At 48.6% G+C, this 20,743-nt stretch overlaps 1 protein-coding gene across 17 annotated transcripts in view; it reads left to right on the top strand.

Annotated features, from left to right (window-relative positions):
• Nucleotides 1-20,743, top strand: part of LOC8053486 (chromodomain-helicase-DNA-binding protein 4) — a 78,923-nt gene that overhangs the window by 39,098 nt on the left and 19,082 nt on the right. For 11 of the 17 annotated variants that reach the window (XM_040505167.2, XM_029983213.4, XM_029983214.4 and 8 more), the window contains exons 14-29: nucleotides 1,568-1,705; nucleotides 2,299-2,420; nucleotides 2,654-2,771; nucleotides 3,335-3,390; nucleotides 3,539-3,680; nucleotides 4,661-4,792; nucleotides 5,571-5,688; nucleotides 6,906-7,375; nucleotides 9,604-9,871; nucleotides 12,753-12,794; nucleotides 13,648-13,748; nucleotides 15,765-15,856; nucleotides 16,312-16,498; nucleotides 17,333-17,542; nucleotides 18,830-19,052; nucleotides 20,092-20,428. In XM_040505167.2, the coding sequence (XP_040361101.1) occupies nucleotides 1,568-1,705; nucleotides 2,299-2,420; nucleotides 2,654-2,771; nucleotides 3,335-3,390; nucleotides 3,539-3,680; nucleotides 4,661-4,792; nucleotides 5,571-5,688; nucleotides 6,906-7,375; nucleotides 9,604-9,871; nucleotides 12,753-12,794; nucleotides 13,648-13,748; nucleotides 15,765-15,856; nucleotides 16,312-16,498; nucleotides 17,333-17,542; nucleotides 18,830-19,052; nucleotides 20,092-20,428 (2,756 nt within the window). The remainder of the gene's footprint in view (nucleotides 1-1,567; nucleotides 1,706-2,298; nucleotides 2,421-2,653; nucleotides 2,772-3,334; nucleotides 3,391-3,538; nucleotides 3,681-4,660; nucleotides 4,793-5,570; nucleotides 5,689-6,905; nucleotides 7,376-9,603; nucleotides 9,872-12,752; nucleotides 12,795-13,647; nucleotides 13,749-15,764; nucleotides 15,857-16,311; nucleotides 16,499-17,332; nucleotides 17,543-18,829; nucleotides 19,053-20,091; nucleotides 20,429-20,743) is intronic. The other 6 variants (XM_029983218.4, XM_029983223.4, XM_029983226.4 and 3 more) reach the window with 2 other exon arrangements.

Genomic DNA, 20,743 nt, shown 5'->3' on the forward strand with positions numbered 1-20,743 from the left:
CATCAGCCGCCATTGCTCCGTACCGTTCTCCTGTGCCGTAAATTCTGCAGCCTACATTTGACACCATCGAATTTGTTTTTCTGGTCAAGGCTTGCCGACAAGAGCAGATTCGATGGTGCCAAATGTATGCCGCAGAAGGCTCCGTACAGGAACCTGGTACGGAGAAATGGCGGCTGGTACGGTGCCATATGACGTCACGTGCAAGGCATGTATAGGTCAAAGTTTGCCGTTCGTGTGTCAGCGGTAGTATCGAGGTACCGGAGGTACCCTACAAAACGAAACTGCGCGGAACACTGATTCTCCGCATGGCTCTGAATCGACTACCCAGACTAGATGGCACTAGCGGCGGCGACGGTTGCTTCGTGTCGCGTGCGACAGATGGCACTGATAGTCTTTGTCTCTCCGCTCTTTGTTGCTTTGTTAGGATTTTCGTTTTCTTTTGTTGCCTGTCTCTCCCCACGACCGGTTCTTTCTGCATATGGTATCAGTTTTACTGCGTTCTGCACTGCTGAGAAATGGAGCTCCCAAAAGAAGAGTGCTGACCCTTGAAGAGAAGGCGGATATCATTTGTGCTGTCACGAGCGTACGGAAGTAATGTGAAGTTGCTGCAGAGCATGTCATCTCAGCCAGCACGCTTTTGACAATCTCGAAATCGAAGGACGTTAGTGTAACACCTTTGTGGTGTGACCCCTTTGAGGACTTTTCCGTGCATTTTTAAAATTTTCAGTGCGTGGACACAAAGTATTGATACTATGGTAGTTCTATCGATGCTGCTGCTTTAAAGACTTCGCATTTACTGAATGAAATGTCAGAAAAATGACTTTCTCGATTTTACGAAGTTCTCGATTTAACGAAGGGGCGATTTTGAAAACTATAATTTTCTTTTGAACTGCCAAGGTTATTATTTTGTGCATCACTATTTGAGCCATAATATCAATTTATAATGCCCATGCTTGCTGAAATTGTACTGCAGTTGATGCTAGAACAGTCCTTTCTCATGATACAAATTGTGGACTTTGTGCAAATGTTTAGGAAGGACATCTCGGTCATCTAGGGCACATATAAACAAACTTTTTCTGCAACATGTAGCTAAATGTGCAGAGCTTACAATGTTGAGAGCAGATGTTTTAGTATAGGTAGGTGTAAAATTACTTTTTGCTGATAATGGTTCAATCCATGAAGTACTTTCAATATTGTATTCTTCATACTTTGTAGATCGTAGCCATATGTTAAAATATGATCTTTTAAGATAGTTTTTTCCCTGTTGTCTTTGCAAAGAATGGCGGGTGAGTAATAATTATTCCAAGGACTAATCCACAGATAGAAAAAGAATTACCAGATATTTGAAATCGGCACAAACATCCAAACAAGCTTGTGCAGTTTCATCAGGTTAGGTAAAAAAAAATAAGAAAAAAGGTCCTAGAGTAGTTTTTTTTTTGGCTGGGTACCCCTTCAGTGTCTACCCGGGAAATAAAGCTTCTTGATCTGAATTTGATATAGTCTGTGCAAATTTTTTTTTATTCAAAAAGTGATATTTCTTGGATATTTCATTTGCGCTGCCGTGCAGAAAGACGCTTCGGTGAAGTTTCACGTGCTGCTGACTTCATACGAGCTGGTGTGCATCGACGCCACCATCTTGGGCTCGGTGGACTGGCAGGTGCTGGTTGTGGACGAGGCCCACCGGCTCAAGAACAACCAGTCCAAGGTCGGCAGCCTCCTTTTCTCCCGTCTGTCTTTATCTCTATCTACCTGTGCAGACTTCGAGTTGGCGGTGCCGCCTTTCCGTAGCTGGTGATGGAACAAGCCCTGTATTATGGGCCTGCTCATGTGCACTTCATACCGTACTTCGAAGTGGTTATGTTAGGCTAGAAGTGAGGCCATTGATAGAGTGTGAACATTGTTGAAATAACACTTTTATGTTTTCTAGTTAAAACGAAACATTGTTGCTGCATATTCTTGCGAGACTGCTTTCATGACTTTGGGGTTCTGGGCTTGTTTGCATATAGGCATATCTTTTTGTCTTTTTGAACAAACTGAAACATAAAAAAAGTACCAACAAGAGTTACAAGAACCATAGAGTTGCAAAGGACGATTCTGAAGAATTTTTTAATATATAATTCAGTAGGATGTTCGAATCATGGACAGTGTATGGGAAACATTAGTGAGTAGGATGTGCTATCCCAGTTATATGTGTGAAGCAATCCCACAGAAGTGTTTACAGTTTCAAAGCACTGTATACCTATGAAGCAAATATTGTGTCTCTTACATTGTCCACTTTCCCTGTATGGTACGTTGCAGTTCTTCAAAGTCCTGAACAACTACAAGATCAACTATAAGCTGCTGCTCACAGGAACACCCTTGCAGAACAATCTAGAGGAGTTGTTCCACCTTTTGAACTTTCTCAGTCCACAAAACTTCAAGTGAGTTTCGTATACACTTCGTTGTTAGTGCCATCTATACTCCCACCTCGCGAGTTGTGCACAGTGCTACAAAAGGCGCTGGCGTCGCAGCGCAAAAACTCTTGCGACGAAAGCACATTCTGAAGCCATGCACTCATGCCTGTGCCTCCCACTACACTGCACATAACTCTGGAGATGGGAATGTAGCGTTGGGTTGGCACGAGAAGAGTTCTGATGATCTCGCGTTTTTGCAGTGACCTTCAAGGCTTCTTGAACGAGTTTGCTGACCTGGCCAAGGAGGAGCAGGTGAAGAAGCTTCACGATTTGCTGGGATGCCACCTTTTGCGGCGGCTGAAAGCAGATGTGCTGAAGGTATGCACGCTTCCCCACAAACTCTTTGTTGGGCGTCACGGTGGCAGTGTGTCACATGATGCATGCCGCAAATAGAGATCGGAGCTAGGGAGAGTTCTTGGGTAAACTAGCATACTAGCTTTCTGGACGCTACGTTCAAGCACATTACTTACGAGCCCCTGCTTGTCAACTGCCAAAATTACGACCTCAGTAGTGTGCGATTCACATTGTGTTAACGTTAAACGAGCTTTTTGTTGGCATGCATTCAGCAGCAGTGAACTGCTATGGTTGCCAATGTGCCAATGAAAATTGCCTTTGCACGTGTAAATGTGCATTTAGATTGAGCTTTGTAGCCAAGCTTCGTTTAGCGCCTCGGCCTTGACCTCTGAAGTCGGCTTTGGGCTCGTGTGTACCTGATGAAATCTTAAGATAAAAAACGGATTGTTTCTTCCTGTACAGAGACACGGGCAATGGCTTTACACAACTCCTTATGTCTCTGCATTCATTCCTTTACCAAGCAATCTTGCTGCGACACTCAAACGAGGCACATTATAACTTCCTTTCTCCTTTCATTCTCCCGTCAGGGAATGCCCTCGAAGAGCGAGTTTATCATCCGTGTGGACCTGACACCACTCCAAAAGTGAGTTTGCCTGTTCCGACGTCACTCTTTGCACTTGAGGGGTTGCCCCGCCCTCGTGAGGTCGACCTTGCGGTCGAAGAATCCCGTCTGCGACGTTTTTCTCTCGTCAATCCTTTGATTGAGCATGGCCCTCCCTCTCCCTGTGCAGGAAGTACTACAAGTACATCCTGACGCGCAACTACGAGGCCCTCAACGCCAAGGGGGGCAGCCACTCCGTGTCCCTCCTCAACATCATGATGGACCTCAAGAAGTGCTGCAACCACCCCTACCTCTTCCCGGCTGCCTCACAGGTGATGCCTTCGGTGGCTGTTCTTATCTAGAATTAGAGAAATACGAAGATGCTTATCAATCTCGACGAATTGGAGCAGGGATAAGTCGGAAAGCTACGTATAGGACGTTTTGTACTGTCTCCATCATATACAGTCGCCGACCAATTTTTCGGACGCTAATAATTCAGACTCGTTCAATATTTCAGACCTAAAGGAGGAACTGTGACCTACCTGACAATACTGCATATTCACAACAAATGTTTCGGACAGCTTGAAGACCGAAAGTTTGATTTTTTAGGCAAAATCATCTCGAGTGATTTGAGGGAAACACCACCGAGAAGCCGCTATTTTAGATTTGATGTTGGCTGTACATGGATTGGCTTAGCCAATCTATGTACCCGCAAAGACCTAATTAACAGAAAATGAGAGTTGGACCAAATTTCAGTCTGTAAAAGCTTGGGAAACTGTCCAACTCTGCTCTTCACCTGCTCATGACTATGCTAGCTGCCCTAAATCCAAACCAGGAGCATCTCAATGTTTAAGAGACTAGGAAGAACTATGTGTTTTCTCTTGTACTTGCCCTGGCGTCACCATCAACGTCAAAACCTTGTTCGTCCGTCCTGTTTGTTCAAATTTCACAAATGCATGCGACACAATTTGTAAAATGCTCTACCTTTTATGACTTAAAAAAAACAAACAAACAAGAAACACTGAGCTAAAAAGAAAGCTAAACAACTAAAAAAATATATATATCTATTTTTCGAAATTTAAAATGGGGTTTTGGGTGGTTCAGGGATGAATCGAAACAATTGCAGACCTAACAAAATTTGAATGGGTTAGACTACAGTCAGCCATTATGAAGACATTTAGAACAGACGGGAAGAAGCAAGGTGCATGCACGACAGATGGGCACCTTCGTTTTTGCTTCTTTTACTCTGATTAGAGTTTGTGCGAGCACACTTGGCAGTGGCCGGTGCTCACCGTCTGCGTGTGTGATGCAGGAGGCACCGCGGATGCCCAATGGCGCCTACGAGGGCTCGGCATTGACCAAGGCTTGCGGCAAGCTCATCTTGCTGCACAAGATGCTGCGCACGCTCAAAGAGACTGGCCACCGGGTTCTCATTTTTTCACAGGTGAGTTCCCCGAGATTCCCTGGCGTCTCTCCTCTCTTTGCCCCTCGTTTCTGGTGCCATACTGTCGAGGATCAAAACGTAGGCTCGTGTAGAAACTAAGAACAAACGTCAAGGAACTAAGAACAAACGTCAAGGAAGGCGAACCTGGGCCTACAGACTTGATGAGAAAGGTACCAGCATCTATCTTGTGATGGTGGCAAAAGGGGGACTGTCCCAAAGCAGCGTCTTCTTGTGCTCTTGTACACTTCGTGCGTTTGGGAACGTTCTGAAACAACGCACGATGACAGCCGGAAATGGGCTGAAACTTTCCAGAAAAATAATGTTTGAGAAAATAACTGTTCCTCTGCGTGGCAGCCGCTTGCGTTGCCAACTCTGCCACGCACACAGCAATATTACCATGGTAGCCTTTGCATTTTCTAAAACACCAGTCATTATCACTCTTTACTTTGACAAAACAACCTAATAAAATTTAGTCTCACATTTTTTTTTTCTTTCTTGCGGTCAAGTTGGGAACATTGGCGTCCCATGGGTTAATGCTTCTATGTACTGCCAGCAAAATCGGCCTTGATACAATCTCTTACAACTGAATTCTGATTCATACCAATAACTTTCCAATGTTGTTATCGAGTGTTATTATTGTATTGAGAAAACTAGGTAATGTGAAATGCATTCATTACAAATGACCTTGTAGTTTAATATCCAGCTTGGTGCAGACCCTCTAGATGTTTGTGTGTGTGCACATGAACTGATGCATACTTCCTTGCCTGTTGCTCTCCAGATGACCAAGATGTTGGACATCATGGAAGATTTCCTGGAGGCAGAGGGCTACAAGTATGAACGCATTGATGGTGGGATCACTGGCAGTCAACGGCAAGAAGCCATAGACCGTTTTAATGGTGAGGTTCTGCGTTCGGGTGAATTGAGTTTTCGCATTGCTTTCGGCCTCATCTTTGAAGCCAATTCTTTTCTGATGTCGTATATATAGCAGTTCTTAAATTGCAAATTCGTCATGAAAGATGGGGCTGCAGGTTCACTGGCTTTTCGACGCTGATTCCCGAGAGACTGACGATGCTGCTTAATATTTTATTTTGCCATTCCATTGCCACGACAGGGCCGCAGTTCGTGTTTTTTATCGATGCGACTGCAGGAGCCAGCACTTGAATTGAACTGCAGATACAATTTGGGTCTGGCATTTAAATGCAAACGGCGGTCAGAGAGGACCGATGTACGGTCACAATCAATGTGAAAGGGGACATGCGATTGACTTCTCCACACTAGCAGCATCGCGCCTGGTTGGTTTGCAAAGCACGTGTGCTGCCATGGCCGCCGTTTGGCGGTGGGGTCACTGCTACATAGTGGTCGACGACCGCTTGCGCACACTTATATGGATTGCGACTGTACGTTATCATCGTAGGTTCACACACAATTTAGCTACTATATCTTTTCTCACATCAAGGCCAATCTCCATGTTCTTTACACATTGGAACAATTAGAAATGAACCGTCACTTTTTTCCCTCCCGTTTCTAATGGTGCCCCTTGTTTACACGAGTTTCCAACCAAGGAATCCTCGAACCAAATCTCTGACGGGGGGTGGTTTACCAAAATTGGTGTGTTAAGAAGATAAGTTCTTCATTATTTGGCGACTCTAATCCAATGATGGGCAGTACGAAAGACCCGTTTCCTAACAGGCAGAAAACGGTGTCATTTTTAAAACCTGAAGTAATCGGGAGAAGTAACGGTTGTGTTTTCAAGTAATGTCTGATTCTTTTTCTTGTAGAGTAATCACATAGTCGAATTGAACATGTTTTAAGTGGGATTAATTGTAATTGGGACAGATTACTTTTTTCGAGTGACATGTACCAGACTGACTTTTGGACTCCATTTCACCTTGTGCCGAACTCGCGTACGCGCCGTAGGAACAAATTCACTGCCAAACGAGTGTCACATGAGCTTCAGGAGGGGCGCAGTGACACGTGGGTAGCGTAGTTACACAATATCTTCAAAGCACCGGGTCGGTCAGAATGGCTTGGTAACGTCTGCCGCGGTCCGTCGCGAGGCAAAACGGAGCGTAAGCGCAATGGCGTCTCATTGTTACTTTATTTCCCGTCGCAGCACCCAATGCTCCCCAGTTCTGCTTCCTCCTCTCGACGAGGGCGGGCGGTCTGGGCATCAACCTGGCTACAGCAGACACAGTAATCATCTACGACTCGGACTGGAATCCGCACAACGACATCCAAGCGTTCAGCCGTGCCCACCGCATTGGGCAGGCGAACAAAGTGATGATCTACCGGTTTGTGACGCGCGCCTCGGTCGAGGAGCGCATCACCCAGGTGGCCAAGAAGAAGATGATGCTGACGCACCTCGTGGTGCGGCCGGGCATGGGCAGCCGCTCCAACACCATGTCCAAACAGGAGCTGGACGACATCCTGCGCTTCGGCACAGAGGAGCTCTTCAAAGACGACGAAGGCAAGGAAGACACAATCCACTACGACGACAAGGCCATCGGGGAACTGCTCGACCGCACCAAGGAAGGCATCGAACAGAAGGAGCTCTGGGCCAACGAGTACCTCGGCTCCTTCAAGGTGGGCTTGCCCTTTCTTTTGGGAGCGCCACGGTGTGGGCGGTGGATTGAGTTTTTATGGCGCAAAAGCATCTAAGGCTATGACGCGCCGACCTGCTGTGGCGCCCATACGGGTGCGTTTACCACATTTTCTAAAGTTGTCCCTCGATTTGTGCTCGATGACAAAAAAGTGTCACGCTTTCGCCCGCCGCGGTCGGCGACGGCGCGGCGGCTAAGGTAGAGGTGGCAGACGTCCGTTTGCTCCGGGTCGCTCCGTGGCCAAACTGTCGACGGGAATAGAAGCGCACGCAAGACGGGACACCACGACGACGGAAACCTTCGCATCTACGCTTGCCCTTTTTGCCTGCGCTTCTACGACCGACCGCCAGAATCACGGCAGCACAACGTGCAGGCTCCCGCGACGCCATCTGTTGACACTTTGGACCTCTTCGGATTTATGGGCGAAATGGGACAGTCAGCCGTAGACGCATTCCTGGCAACATAGCCACGCTTATTGAGGGACAGTCCGCGGGCGGTCGATTAAATGAGAAACTTTCCGATCTCTATTGGGCGGCTTAGGAACCCCTCTCGGTCGCGGCACTGATGCAGTAAATTGGAACAAAAGCGTACAGACCTTGTAAGCTGTACTGCGCATACTACAGTAGACTCATTATTTCAGACTGCAGGAAGCCACAAATTTCATTTCAATTATCGGAAGCTGGAATTATCAGAAATCTAAAATACTGTAAAGCAAGATAAAATTGTTACTTGCCATATGAATGACGGCTTCACACACAAAGCACATATTTGATGATTTCCTCTGCATAGACGTACTGATCAATAACAGACATGAAACATTTGTGAAGTGTATTACGTAAGTTACTTTATCCCTGAAGATCGTTGTTTATCGTGGCCTGTTTGGACAGCACATGACAACTCAAAACAAAATTAAGTTTGTTGATCAGGCCGAGAAGTTGTCTAATTGGAACTAGTATTAAAGGGGCCCTCCGGAGCGCTCTGCGATGGTCTATTTATGGCGGTAACTCAATCTACGGGCCCTAAGGATCCTAAAGATCAAAAAATTACGGTCATGCGTGGCGGATTTCCCTATTTAAATTGCTATCAAAGTTCCCGGCACGCCCCCCTTTCTGAGATGACCCCGAAAAACGGGAGGGGCATCTCTTTATGCGTCAGCCAAAAGCAAGCGAAGGATTCCATCGTCACTGCGCGTCATCAACGCGGCCAACCGCCGACCCGCGGAGGAATCTCTCGAACACGCGCGGACCGTCGTCAAGGAGCCCGGACTTTGTGCTCGGCAGTCGTCGTTCGTCGCACCGCACCGTCGCGCTGCTACTGCAATACACAGTCTCATTCCACAGATGACAAGGAAAAGTTTGACTTGTTGATGTGGAAGGATTGCAAAGCTGGCTTCGGAGTCTGGATCCACGGGAAGAAGGAACACGTGTCCCGCAAACGCATGCCTACTGACGCCCCGGGAAGCAAACGAGCCGACGCGCCGGCGCATCACCCCCTAGCAACAAGCTTGCGGGGAGAAAACATAGTTCGCTGGCTTTGGAACGATAATTGCAAACTATGTTTCCCGCACCACAATCAGTTTACGTTTTTCTCACACTCGAATTTACAACCAGCTTAAAAAGTGTTTCATTAATAACGTTCGCATTCACCGCGTGATGCAGCATTTCCATTGGTCAAGTTATAGCGATGGGCAGGGAATGGGGGATTGTCTTCCAAGAGAAAATAGTCCCGATATATTTCTTCTGCCATCTGCTCAATAAATGGTTTTGTAATCTAAAACTTTGTATACATATTAACTTGCACCTACTACGCAATATAACAACATAAACAGACGGTTGCAGAAAGCTCCGGAGGGCCCCTTTAAGCAGGGGACTCATGAGCAATGAAAACTGCCACCGTGCGGCATTTTTTATAGCAACTGTGCAGGATGCTGTGACATGGACCTATCCTATGCTGTCACGTTACAGTGTTCGCGCAAGTTGATTTGGGAATTTCCACGTGGTGCCCGTGTTTTCGTAACTAATGAGTCCTGCTCGAGCCCCATTGAGTGCACTTCTCACCAAGCAAGCAAACTCCCCGGGTGTGGAAGGGGGCAGGCCTTGTATTTTAGGTGGTATCGCCCAAACACAGTTGACCCACACGTTTCGTGGTTCCCCCAAACACGAAACCGAGTGGCACTGCTAACCCGAGGACGGTATGTGCGGATGAACGCAGGTTGCGGCATACGTGACGAAGGAGGCCGAGGAGGAAGAGCCCGAGACTGAGATCCTGAAGCAGGAGGTGGAATCTGCGGACCCGGCCTACTGGGAGAAGCTGCTGCGGCACCACTACGAGCAACAGCAGGAGGACATGGCCCGGTCCCTGGGCAAGGGGAAGCGGGTACGCAAGCAAGTCAACTACACGGACGCCATGGGGCCCCAGGACGACGCCACCTGGCAGGACAACCTCTCCGACTACAACTCAGACTTCTCTGTGCCCTCGGGTGTGTTGAAACGTCTTTGTTTGCTCTCTGTACCCCCTCCTGCCCTTGTGCGCGGACTCTGCAACGTTTCCTCGCGGTTGGTCCGGCTCGTTCGAGGAGTTAGCCTTTTGCCTTTCTTGTGTTTTTGCACTTCTTTTGGCTCTTCGCTGCGTTAAAAGTTTGGCGTCACGTGTGCAACTCTAGCACTCTTTATAAAGTAGAGGCTCGTTGAGAGCCTCTACTTTATCCTGGGCTTTAACTTGGACGGTATGAGTTTACATACAGTAATCCCTCGTTATAACGAAATCATTGAGACGGCAAAACAATTCAATATAAGTGGCAATACGATAAAAGCGACAGAGACAAAAAACTGCCAGTAGCTTTGAAGGTGGACAGGAGCAGTATGGTACACTCTGACCGTATAACTAAGGTTTGATCAAACAAATCTTAGTTATGAACATCTCACGGCAGCTTTACCGTGTAAAAAAATAATTAAGTGGAGTTTGCCAATAATCTCATTTTGGCATCAGTTCTCCTCGAACTGATCCAGGCATCGCAAGAACACAGTCACCCGCTGCTGCGCTCGACTTCGTTTCGAAGCAGCCGTAGGATGTTTTGCGTCTTCGCAGTTGTCGGCGTTTCCCGAGGTGCCTCTTCGACGTTGCTTCGTGTTTACCCTGGCCGCAAGCAAGGTTTACGATCGCAGCATCCGTGGCAGGAGCAACAACGGGAACGTCCGCATCGATCGACAAGCGCGAATTAAACAAAGTTATCCTCAGTGGCTTTGCCAACGTGTTTTTACACACTTTTGTTGAGATCGTTGGGGCTCTGGAAATCGTGCACCGGCTCGGCAAGCATTCTCGCAAGGAAAAATCCGACAATCGCAAAGCAGTTGACCATCGTTCATTTTCGGGTCGCGGCGCACTTTCTCTTGGATGAGAAACTTCTCGAACCCATCCAAAACCTTGCTTGTTCTGCGATATGGTGGACAGTGTCGAACAGTCATTGCCGGAATGTCGAATTCTTAGGCACCTTTGGACTTGGGCTGGCCACTTACTTAACCTTGCAGATCTAAGTGACTTTCGGTAAACACTCTCAATCTCCCATACGACGCACGTTTGAGTGTAGTACTCTGCAGGCGCACGTCTCGGGGGGCTCTTGAAGGGGTGATCACCTCCGGCTCCATCGCTCCCTTGACGCGATTCCGACTAGGAGTCGGGCGGCGTCGGCCGCAAATGCCGTGAGTAGCGCCGGAATGTGGACGCTGCGCCGCTGCTGCCTACGCGTGTCCTTGCGTCGGTGCCTCAGGAGCAGCGCTCTGCACGCTTTGCCATGCATCATCCGTTTACTTCGTTTTCTTGTTTGCCGTTTTCCTGGTTTACCGTTTGCCTTGGTGGAGATGGGGGAGGGAACGCAAGGGTCTCCGTGTTCCCCCGTGTATGCTTGCATGCTTTCGGCACCGCGGCCTTCGTAATATGCGTGGTCGCCTGCCAATACGCCTCGAATAATTCAGTTAAAAATCTGTGCATTTCGGTCGGGACCACGTTGAACTGCGATAAGAGGGATAATTCAAAAAAATTGATTTCGTTATAACGAGGAAGAACTATACATCAATGCAGTCCTTGAGCCAAATGTAAAAAAGTAAATGTTGCGTTCGTGCCGATTAAGCCCTGCAGTGTGCAGCCTCGGTTTTATGTGAGGAAGATTTTCTTTGTGGGTCCTCCTCTGGAACTGTCAAGGGTAATGAAGAAAGGAAAAAGGAGATTGAAGGGAGGTGGACAAAGCATGCCCTGCAATCAAGAGGAAGGGAATCAAGCTCTTGCTAAGAAGGGGCAAAAAGACGAGGGTTTGGGTGCTTGTCCACCTCCATTACATGATTTGACGTCTTCCTTCTAGCACGATAAGCTTGATTTCTCCGTGTTGGTTTTGCCATCTGCCTGGAGACATTGCAGAGTGCATGGTGCCTGCTTCCTGTGGCTGACGGCTCTCGTGGCTCCTCTAGGACGTTGCATTAGGAGCGTGGCTTTTCTATGTATGATCACATTTGCTCATATACACATTTTTCTAAAAAGAAGTTTAAGTATTCCACCGTACACTGTAAACAACATAATTTTCACGAGGACCAGTGGCATAGCTAGGCCATCCGGCACCCGGGGCCCAGGCCCCTTCCCCCACCCACCCCCAATGCTATGCCACTGTTGAGGACCTAATTTTTGCGGACTTGGCAGCCTGAAAAATATTTCAAAAACTTGATCACACATATATTCGACCCCATGGTAACAATTTAATAGCCTACAACTCCCAATCAGAAAAAGTTTTGTGCCCGCAAAATATTTCCGGATGCAACACTTCGTAACCACAGTAAAGTAATTCCAAGAAACTATCACAGCCAGTTCACCACAGCATAGGCTTACTTTGGTAACATGGGAAACTAAATAGACATCTTGCTATGCTTTGTTTATTGAGAAAGTTTCATTTACAATATTTCCACTTAGTGTTTCTACTGCCTGTTTACACTGTCATGTGTTTAACATACAGACTTTTCTATGTTTCATGTTTATTTCTGCAGGTATTCCGTAAGATACTGCTTTTGTCAAGGTGATGTTTGGAAGAATTTTGAGTTTAGTGGAGCTGGTTCGAGCTTGCTTTTTGTTGCAATGTGTCACGCACTCGCAAGTAGCTGGTGGCATTTGCAGAGGAGGGCAAAAAAAAAACTGGCACTCTGGGGGAGTGAGGCATCAAAGCATAAAATGGAATGAAGGAAGGGAGGGTTTAGCTGCTTGCACGGTGAGGGATGCCCACTCCTTCTCTCAGCTGAACATGTGCATCCTCTGCACATGCCACCGCCTCCACGTGGTGCGCATTACCCGTTCTTTTGAACCCTGATTCTCATTTTCGACAGATGACAAAGAAGATGATGACGACTTCGAGGAGAAGAACGACGGTGAGCAGTGGGGACGCCCGGACCCCTCTTTGTGGCCCCTCTTTTTCTGTCTCTCTCTTTTTCCTCTTTTTCTTTTGTTTCGGTGCAACTTTCCTTGGGGTGAGAGGAATGCGGACGAAGATTTTTGTCAGCCTTTCTCCAGAGGTGTCGGATCTTAGCATTACACACATTCGGTTGCCAGTGTGCATTGAACTGCGGGAGTGGACGTGGTTCACTTGGGGGCAACATTTTGTGGCTGTGAAGTTGAAGCTATGTGCGTGCATGTGCACCTCGAACACTGATCAAAGCTGGGCACGTGCACCGTTGGCTTTCGAAATGCCACAGAAAGTCGTCTCCGGGTAAAGCATCTGGTCACGAAAGTATGCGACGTACGAGGGTCTCTCACCACGTTCCTGCATCCCGAAACTCCTCACCAATTCCACTATTATCGTTGGCACATACGTTAGACTACGCTCCTGCACAGTGACCTGCTTGCTTCTCTGTCCAACTGGGGGGACTTGCGAGCGTGGGCTTGTAGTCTCCAAGAACGACTCTACTGCACGGGTAGCTATCTTCAGTTGGACAGAGATGCAGCATACGTAGTCGGTGACAGGTTAAGAGCCCAGTAGTCGCCGGTCTTTGGGTCTGCACAAGATGGAAAGCTCGTTCTTGAGGCGGAGCATCTGTTGGGTTCTTAGTCTGTAACTGGCTGCAACATCTCGCGCGGCGACCTCCTCTTCCATCTGGGATCTTCTCTCGGCTCTTCTGGTTCTTCCGGCGCAACGGGGAAGGGACTCATCCTTTCTGCGCACTTCCTAACCGTGCACCGTCGTGGTGCGGGGCGCGTCCCCCCTCTTCCTCCTGTCTCTTTCAGGGGCCATGGGAGAGAAGTCTCGCAATCGCAAAAGCAGGGGTGGCAGCGAGAAGGACAGGCCACTGCCGCCGTTGCTGGCGCGAGTGGGCGGAAATATCGAGGTGGGTACACCATCATTTGTTGGACGGGCTCTCGCCCGCTGCTTGTTCCGATTCGGTTGTCGTACGGCCCGGGTTTAACCCCACTCCTGCACCTGGCTGGGATTGCCGACAGGATGGGAGCAGCAGGGTGTTTCTTTCGGACGCCTAGTCTCCGAGGCGCGCTCGCTCTGCATTTTCTGCATATGCACGCTCGAAACTTTTTTTGAGATGCAAAGCCTTATCATAGGTAAGGAGCTCATGCTGGGGACAAAACAACACACAGACCTCATTGACTATTCATGCTTAAGGGGGGACATGGGTCTTTGGAGCCAAAACTTCCTAAAACCGCATGCTTTTGAAAACGGCGATGGCTGTTGTTCTTCTGAATCTACCAAGCGTCTAGTTTCGTGGATGAATATTTAAGCTATAAATTAATTTATAATGTCTATGCAGGCTGAATGTGCATTAAAGTTGACTCTAAAACATTGTTTTCACATAACACAATTTTGAGACTCGTTGAAAATTTGCAGGAGGGATATCTCAGCATCTACAGCTGTCAGAAATATAACCTTTCTTGAAATGGGTTGCTAAATGTGTGAAGCATACAATGTTGAGAGCAGATTTTTTATTATAAGTCTAGAAAAATTTTTATTTGATCTTTTGTTTTATTACTTGTTAGCCATGCATTGAGCACTGAACTTCAATATGTTGTAAAATCAGTAATAATGAGTTTATCTTAAAAGTACTTCCAACATTGTATTCTTTACACTTCATAGTATATGACCATGTGTTTAAAGGGATATTTTGTTGAGCAGTTATTTCCCTATCATTCCTCCAAACAAAGGCCGGCAAGTTTTAATTATCTTCAGGACAATTCTACTGAATGAAGAAATTATCAGATATATGAAATCAGCAAAAACAGCTGAACAAGCTTGTGCAGTTTCAATGAGTTTGGTTATAAAATAAGAAAAAAAGCTCCAAGACCAGTGTTCCCCCTTAAACCTGACAAAGGGCGAAGGCTAGAGCTCTTGGCAACCAACTAGGGTTACAGAGCAGGCAGTTGGCTTGTAAGTTGTTGTGAGGCAAGTGAAGACACAATGTATACATGCTTAATGTTTGATCTGGTTTTGCTTCTCTAAGTATATTTTATTTGAACCTGACAGTAAGTGGAAGTTCAACTGCATTGCGGATTTCCGATGATTTTTTTGGATCAAGGTTGTGACAGGATTGATGTCAAGGCGGGGTTGGGGAGGGCAAGTGATGACGCCTTACTCATCTGACCAACGTACAGGAATGTCCACTGCTGTCGAGTGAAAGACCTTGCCAGTCGACGACGCCTGCCGAGTGGTGTGGGCGACGTTTAATCAGCGTGGACGAAACAATCTTGTTGCTTCCTCCCTCTTTGCTTCGGCAAAGGGGGGGAGAAGCGGCCCAGGCCATTTGGGGACTCGGGCAAAGCAATCCCGCAAGTTCTAAAGGAAGCCTGGAACATTTTTTTTCCTTGTCGTCGTGTTGGCTGATGGAAACAAGCAACTGTGTCTGATGCCGGGGGGGGGGGGGGGGGGGGGTTTGTTTGTTTTGCGCTTTTTGAAACTGACGTGCACCCAAGAACATTCAAACAGCTGAAGAGATGTCGAACCTAACCACAATGTCAAAATCTAGTCGATTTTAAAATTCAGAAAATGGCAAAAATGCTTGAAATAGTTTTCAGTGGTCCGCCCTCGAAACTCTTGCTCTGTGAAGATTGCAGAATGAGATGGTACCTTTTTCAGTGGGGTATTGTGACTGGATGTGATTTTGTGGTATGAATGAGCACAGTATTATGCTGACTACTGTGGTGGTGGTGCGTCGAGTCACTCTGCACCATAGTGGTAATCAGTGTAAGGCATGACCAGCTAGTTGCTGCAGGTTCTGAACTTTGGAAAAGTTAAACTCCAAGTCTTGGATGTGCAGGAGGTGTTGTGGCCGCACATCCAAGACTGGGGTTTCAGCAGTTCGGAAGCTGTCTGAACGGGAGCACACATTTCCTTTTTTCAGGTTCTCGGATTTAACGCCCGACAGAGGAAGGCCTTCTTGAACGCTATTATGAGATATGGCATGCCTCCTCAGGATGCTTTTAACTCTCAATGGTGAGTGAGGCCGCCGCATGTTTCACTTTAGGACTCTAGTGTGCATGCTTGTTGCCCGAAGATGTTTTCCGGATGATGACCGGCTCTCGATCTGGCACAAGTTGGGTCTACAAGGACGGTAAGGGGAAGTATCCGCGAGGCCATGTTTTGTTATCTTGTACTCTTGCAACTTCTCCAGGTATAGTATATGATTTGTGCAAGAATGTTTGCAGTATCTCGTCTCATTGAAGATTACCGAGAGGCGTGTCTTTAATGGGGATTTGCAGGTCAAAATAATTGTAGGTCTGGATTGTCAAGAACGCCACATACTTGACATTGAGAGACGATGCGTTGAATGTTTCGAAGTTGAAAAATTCAGCATTACCTCGTCGAGTGTCATTGTTTTGTCGCTCAATTGACCATGCTTTGTTTTGATGGAAGTGATGTGCCCGAATGTGTACCCTCTCTGCTTGCAGGCTGGTAAGAGACCTGCGTGGCAAGTCTGAGAAGAACTTCAAGGCGTACGTGTCGTTGTTCATGCGACACCTTTGCGAACCCGGGGTGGACAATGCGGAGACGTTTGCGGACGGGGTGCCTCGCGAGGGGCTCAGCCGCCAGCACGTGCTCACCCGTATCGGGGTGATGAGCCTCATCCGCAAGAAGGTGCGTCCGCCTGCTCTGACATTATGTCGCCGTTCGAGAGATGTTTCTTTAGGAGTGATTGGGGAGGTGCAAGGCGTACCTAGGACGAGGCGTGGGCTAGGAGTCATCTGTGTGAAGAATGAAGCTTGGAGGAAGATAGGCTTCTGGTCGTACAACTAACTCTTGAGGCTTTAAGTAATCGTGGAGGAGATGGGACGCGCTCAAGAAAGGCAGTTAAGGGGTACGGTACGACCAGACTGGACGGAAGACACCGCATTCAGGAACTTGGCAAGCGTGGATACCTAGAGATTTTGGCAAATTACTCGGAAATTGCGTCGAAACGTAGGGCCCACTTTGGATGGAGCAATTTCTCCCTACTCGACGGAGCAACACCGGCAACACGAGCCCCCCCCCCTGCATTAGCATGCTGCGGCCGAATTGCTACAAGGTGTTGCGCCGTCAGAGGTTGCAATCCCAGTGGTCGGTCAGAGAAGTTCCGGTAAAAGCACGAGCAAATGCAAGTGTCGCCATCGTCTCGGCGTCCTAACTCCCGGCTGCCAAAGCTTCGAGGGCTGTCGAGCCGAAGGTCACAACACCGCCGATCCACACACACTCAAACTCAAGCGTGCGAACTAGCCTTTTAAGGTTGTAGACCCTATGGTCGCCGAGGAGGTGGGGACAGTTGGCAAGCACGGTTGAGGCTCGCGAGGTCCCGAAGGGTTTTGAAGTTAGCAGGCTCGCGCTAAAGGCTGTTCTCGTCTTGTTGGTGGCTAGGGTGGCTCCCCATGCGATAGGGGTGCCGTCGAGGCCCGGAACGAGTCGAAAGGCTGCAGAGAGCCCTTCCGTCTCTCGCAGGTGCAAGAGTTTGAGCACATCAATGGCAGCTACAGCATCTCGCCTGAGGAGCTGGGCCTGGACAAGAAGAAGACTGCGGTGGCAACTGCCGAGGGAGCGGTGGACGCGGACGGTGCGGCCGCCGGCTCCGAGGACAAGGACGGCAAGAAGACGCCGCCGGGCGACTCCAGGGACAAGGAGGCGGCCCCCAAAGACAAGGAGGACTCTGAGGTGAGGGTTGTCATCCCAGGAGTTGCACTCCCAGCCGCGGGGTTTAGCATTGCAGTCGTTCAGCATGTCGACTTCCGATTTTCTAAGTAAATTTCGAGATTTGGGAACCTTTCATTTGCCAAAGGGGGGGGGGGGGGGGGGGGGTGCAGGGAAGGGAGGGAAAAGTGTTGATGCGTGTATGGTCATCTTTTAGTTGTGGTCAGCATAATCGCATAATCAGCATAATCGTGTATACCACGCGAGAGATCTTTATAATTATCCTGACTATGAAGTTCAACTTCGAATTGTCATACAGTTTTTCTTATTGGGCAGGAGATCGAACTATAGGGGGCGCTCTGACCCGTTTGTTTTCCCCACGCTCGGTGTTTACTCAACACAAGGCCTGTGCACATGCCGACAAGCCTTATGGGCATGGCCATGTCATCTTCTACAATAGAGCGCGGGGCGCAGTTTAATGTAAAAAATACTAACAATCGACGAAGCGACGTTAAGTGCCGGATCTCTCCTCAGAGAATGCGAGCTTGACCCACTTCGGCTTTTGTGCTGAGCTGGAATCGTGCATGCTGCATTATTCATGCAGGCCGTAGTGGAAACAAAACAGCCCCTCCTCCCCCTCGCCGGAGAGCACGAACTCCAGCCGAACGCTGACACCACGTTCGGTTATGTCGGCCGAACGCTGCGTCATTGTATTTGTTGTCCCCATCCGTGTAGTTGTTAGGTTAACCGCTTGGGGCGTCACGGTCTGTCCTCCTCCCCAATAGGCTTACATACGATTGTCAGGACTGCAGCCGTGCTTTGAAATAACTGACAATCGGAACAAGGCAACTGATTTACCGAGTGTCGACTAGACTACTATTGGAGGCATCTAATCGGAAGCGGGTACTGTAGCAAGTACAGCACAGTTGACCCAGTATGTGACAGGACTGGCTTGCTAAAGACTAAGGAATCTGCTTGTAAGGGAAGTAGTGGATCAAGAAGAGCTAGGGAGGAGCTTTTATCAACTCCGAGACTTGTGTAGGGCATGCACTCTGCTGGCACAATGAAACCGAAACAACATGGAGGGTCTGCTTGCTCCATGCTCATTGCTTTGGGCAAGCTTGCCCTGTTGTGGTCCTCTTTCCCAACAAATTCAGAAATTACATTTAGTCACACCGGTGGATGTAGGTTGTTGGAGTGTCGATCTAAAAGCAGTCCCAGCTGCGATACGGGGTAACAGCCAGTTTCCTAACAAATGAAGAGGGGATTGTCCTTTTAATTCGGGGCGGGCCCACGTCGCCGCACGCGCAGGCTGCTTCGGCGACAACTTCGGAAGAAGTGGACAATGGAAAGGAGGGGGAGAAGAAGGACGAGAAGGCTTCTTCGTCGGCCGACGTGAAAGCAGAGCCAGATTCCTCCGAGCCCACGGAGGGCAAGTCTGCTTCGGAGAAGGACAAGAAGGACGCGTCTGAAGAGGTGGACAAGAAGGAAAGCAAGGAGGGGGAAGCCACGGCCAAGGAGAGCAAGGAGGCTGGTGAGTAGGTGACACGACAAGACGACAAAGGCATCTTGCCGGTCTTTTAGTGCATATGTGCTGATCCTAAGCCAACATGCCAGTGTGATATGCTCAACGTAACTTGACTTGATTCGGTTCCCCATTTGCACCAATTTTTGTGTTTGCGAAGAAGATGGGAAGAGACTTTTGAATAGTTTGGCAGTGAAGAACATAGGGCTAAGCTGTGGTCTTTTGTTTGCACTTGCATGCCATGAAACACCGACTTACTGTTGAATGTGTTTCTACAGTATGTGTGGAAGCAAACACTACGTTCTGCACCGGCAATGCTGGGTTCCTCAAAGCAGCTCGTGAGCCTCTTGTACCTCCTCTGCATTTAGATGCGATGCACGGGCAAAAGTATGCATACACTCTGTGTCACCTGAAAAAAAAAAAGCAGTTTTGTGTGTTTCGATAAACCGACAAATATAACTGGTCTGAAAAGCACATAGGAGTTGCGTCGCCAACAATATGAGCTATACTGGCCCTCCGCATATTTTTTTACGTACCTGCGAGTCTGACGAAAAACATTTGATTTAGGTTGGGGCTAGAACGAGAGTTTAGGTCCATTCTTTTTGACGAGCCTAGATATAACACATCTTGTGGGGCTGCAAATGTGTCACGGTGCCACATAGTAAGTGTTGCGGCTCATTTCGTTCAGAAGGGGCATCTTAATTCGCTGCATGAGGGAGAAATTGGTAAAGCTTTGCGTAAAGCCATTTTTCTTTCTCGAGGTGAAAACGAGAATAGTGTCACCGTTACTGTCGCCGACAGAACGAGAGCGGCAGGTCGTTTTGCCTCCAGCGCGAACTTCCTACCTTCAATAATGTTTTGGCGCTTTGCGAGTCTCAAGCACGCATGCGCAGCCAAGACACTGCGTAGAGCAACGAGTGCATGCTGGAGGCCAGGCTTTCGCTCTGCCGTTCTCGCCCTGCCATTCTCGCCCTGTCGGTGCCTACGGCCAGGTACAAATCTACCCGCAATGCAACCGGTTTACGTCTCGACGCCGTTCATCTCGCAGTCACGGTGAAAAAAGAGCCCGCGGAGGATGCCGGGTCTTTCTCGGAAGCCAAGGGCGCCCGGCCCGAGGCGGAGGCGGAGAACGGCAAGAAGGCCGAGTCCCCCGCCCGGGTTGAGGAGGACAAGAAGAAGGAAGGGGAGAAGGGGGAGGGGGTGGAGAAGCCCCCCGGCCCCATTGTGCCCCTGGCCAAGCGCAAGTTCATGTTCAACATTGCGGACGGCGGCTTCACGGAGCTGCACACGCTCTGGCAAAACGAGGAGCGCGCCGCCGTGCCCGGCCGCGAGTACGAGATCTGGCATCGCCGCCACGACTACTGGCTGCTTGCCGGCATTGTCAAGTATCCTTTCCCGCACCGTCTCAGGGTGGATGTTTGGGGTTTTACGTCGCGAAGCGACTGGGGTTACGAGCGATGACTCGCATACCCATCGGGGAAGCTAGCACCCGGGGTTCGAACCCTCGACTTCGCCTACTGGAGGTTTTGGTGGTCTTGCGAGAAACAATCCGTCGGCACTCCTGTGTGTGCACATCTGCCCATTTCAGTCATCCTGCAGATGTAGGGAATTGTGCAACGTCGTGTTATACCTCGGATAGTGTGGTTTCAGGGTAAGGGCAGGATAAACATGCTATGTTACAAAGGTTAAAACGGTGGGAC

The sequence above is a fragment of the Ixodes scapularis genome, unplaced genomic scaffold (assembly GCF_016920785.2).
Source record: "Ixodes scapularis isolate PalLabHiFi unplaced genomic scaffold, ASM1692078v2 PGA_scaffold1__304_contigs__length_218370807, whole genome shotgun sequence".
In the NCBI taxonomy this organism is placed as follows: domain Eukaryota; kingdom Metazoa; phylum Arthropoda; class Arachnida; order Ixodida; family Ixodidae; genus Ixodes; species Ixodes scapularis.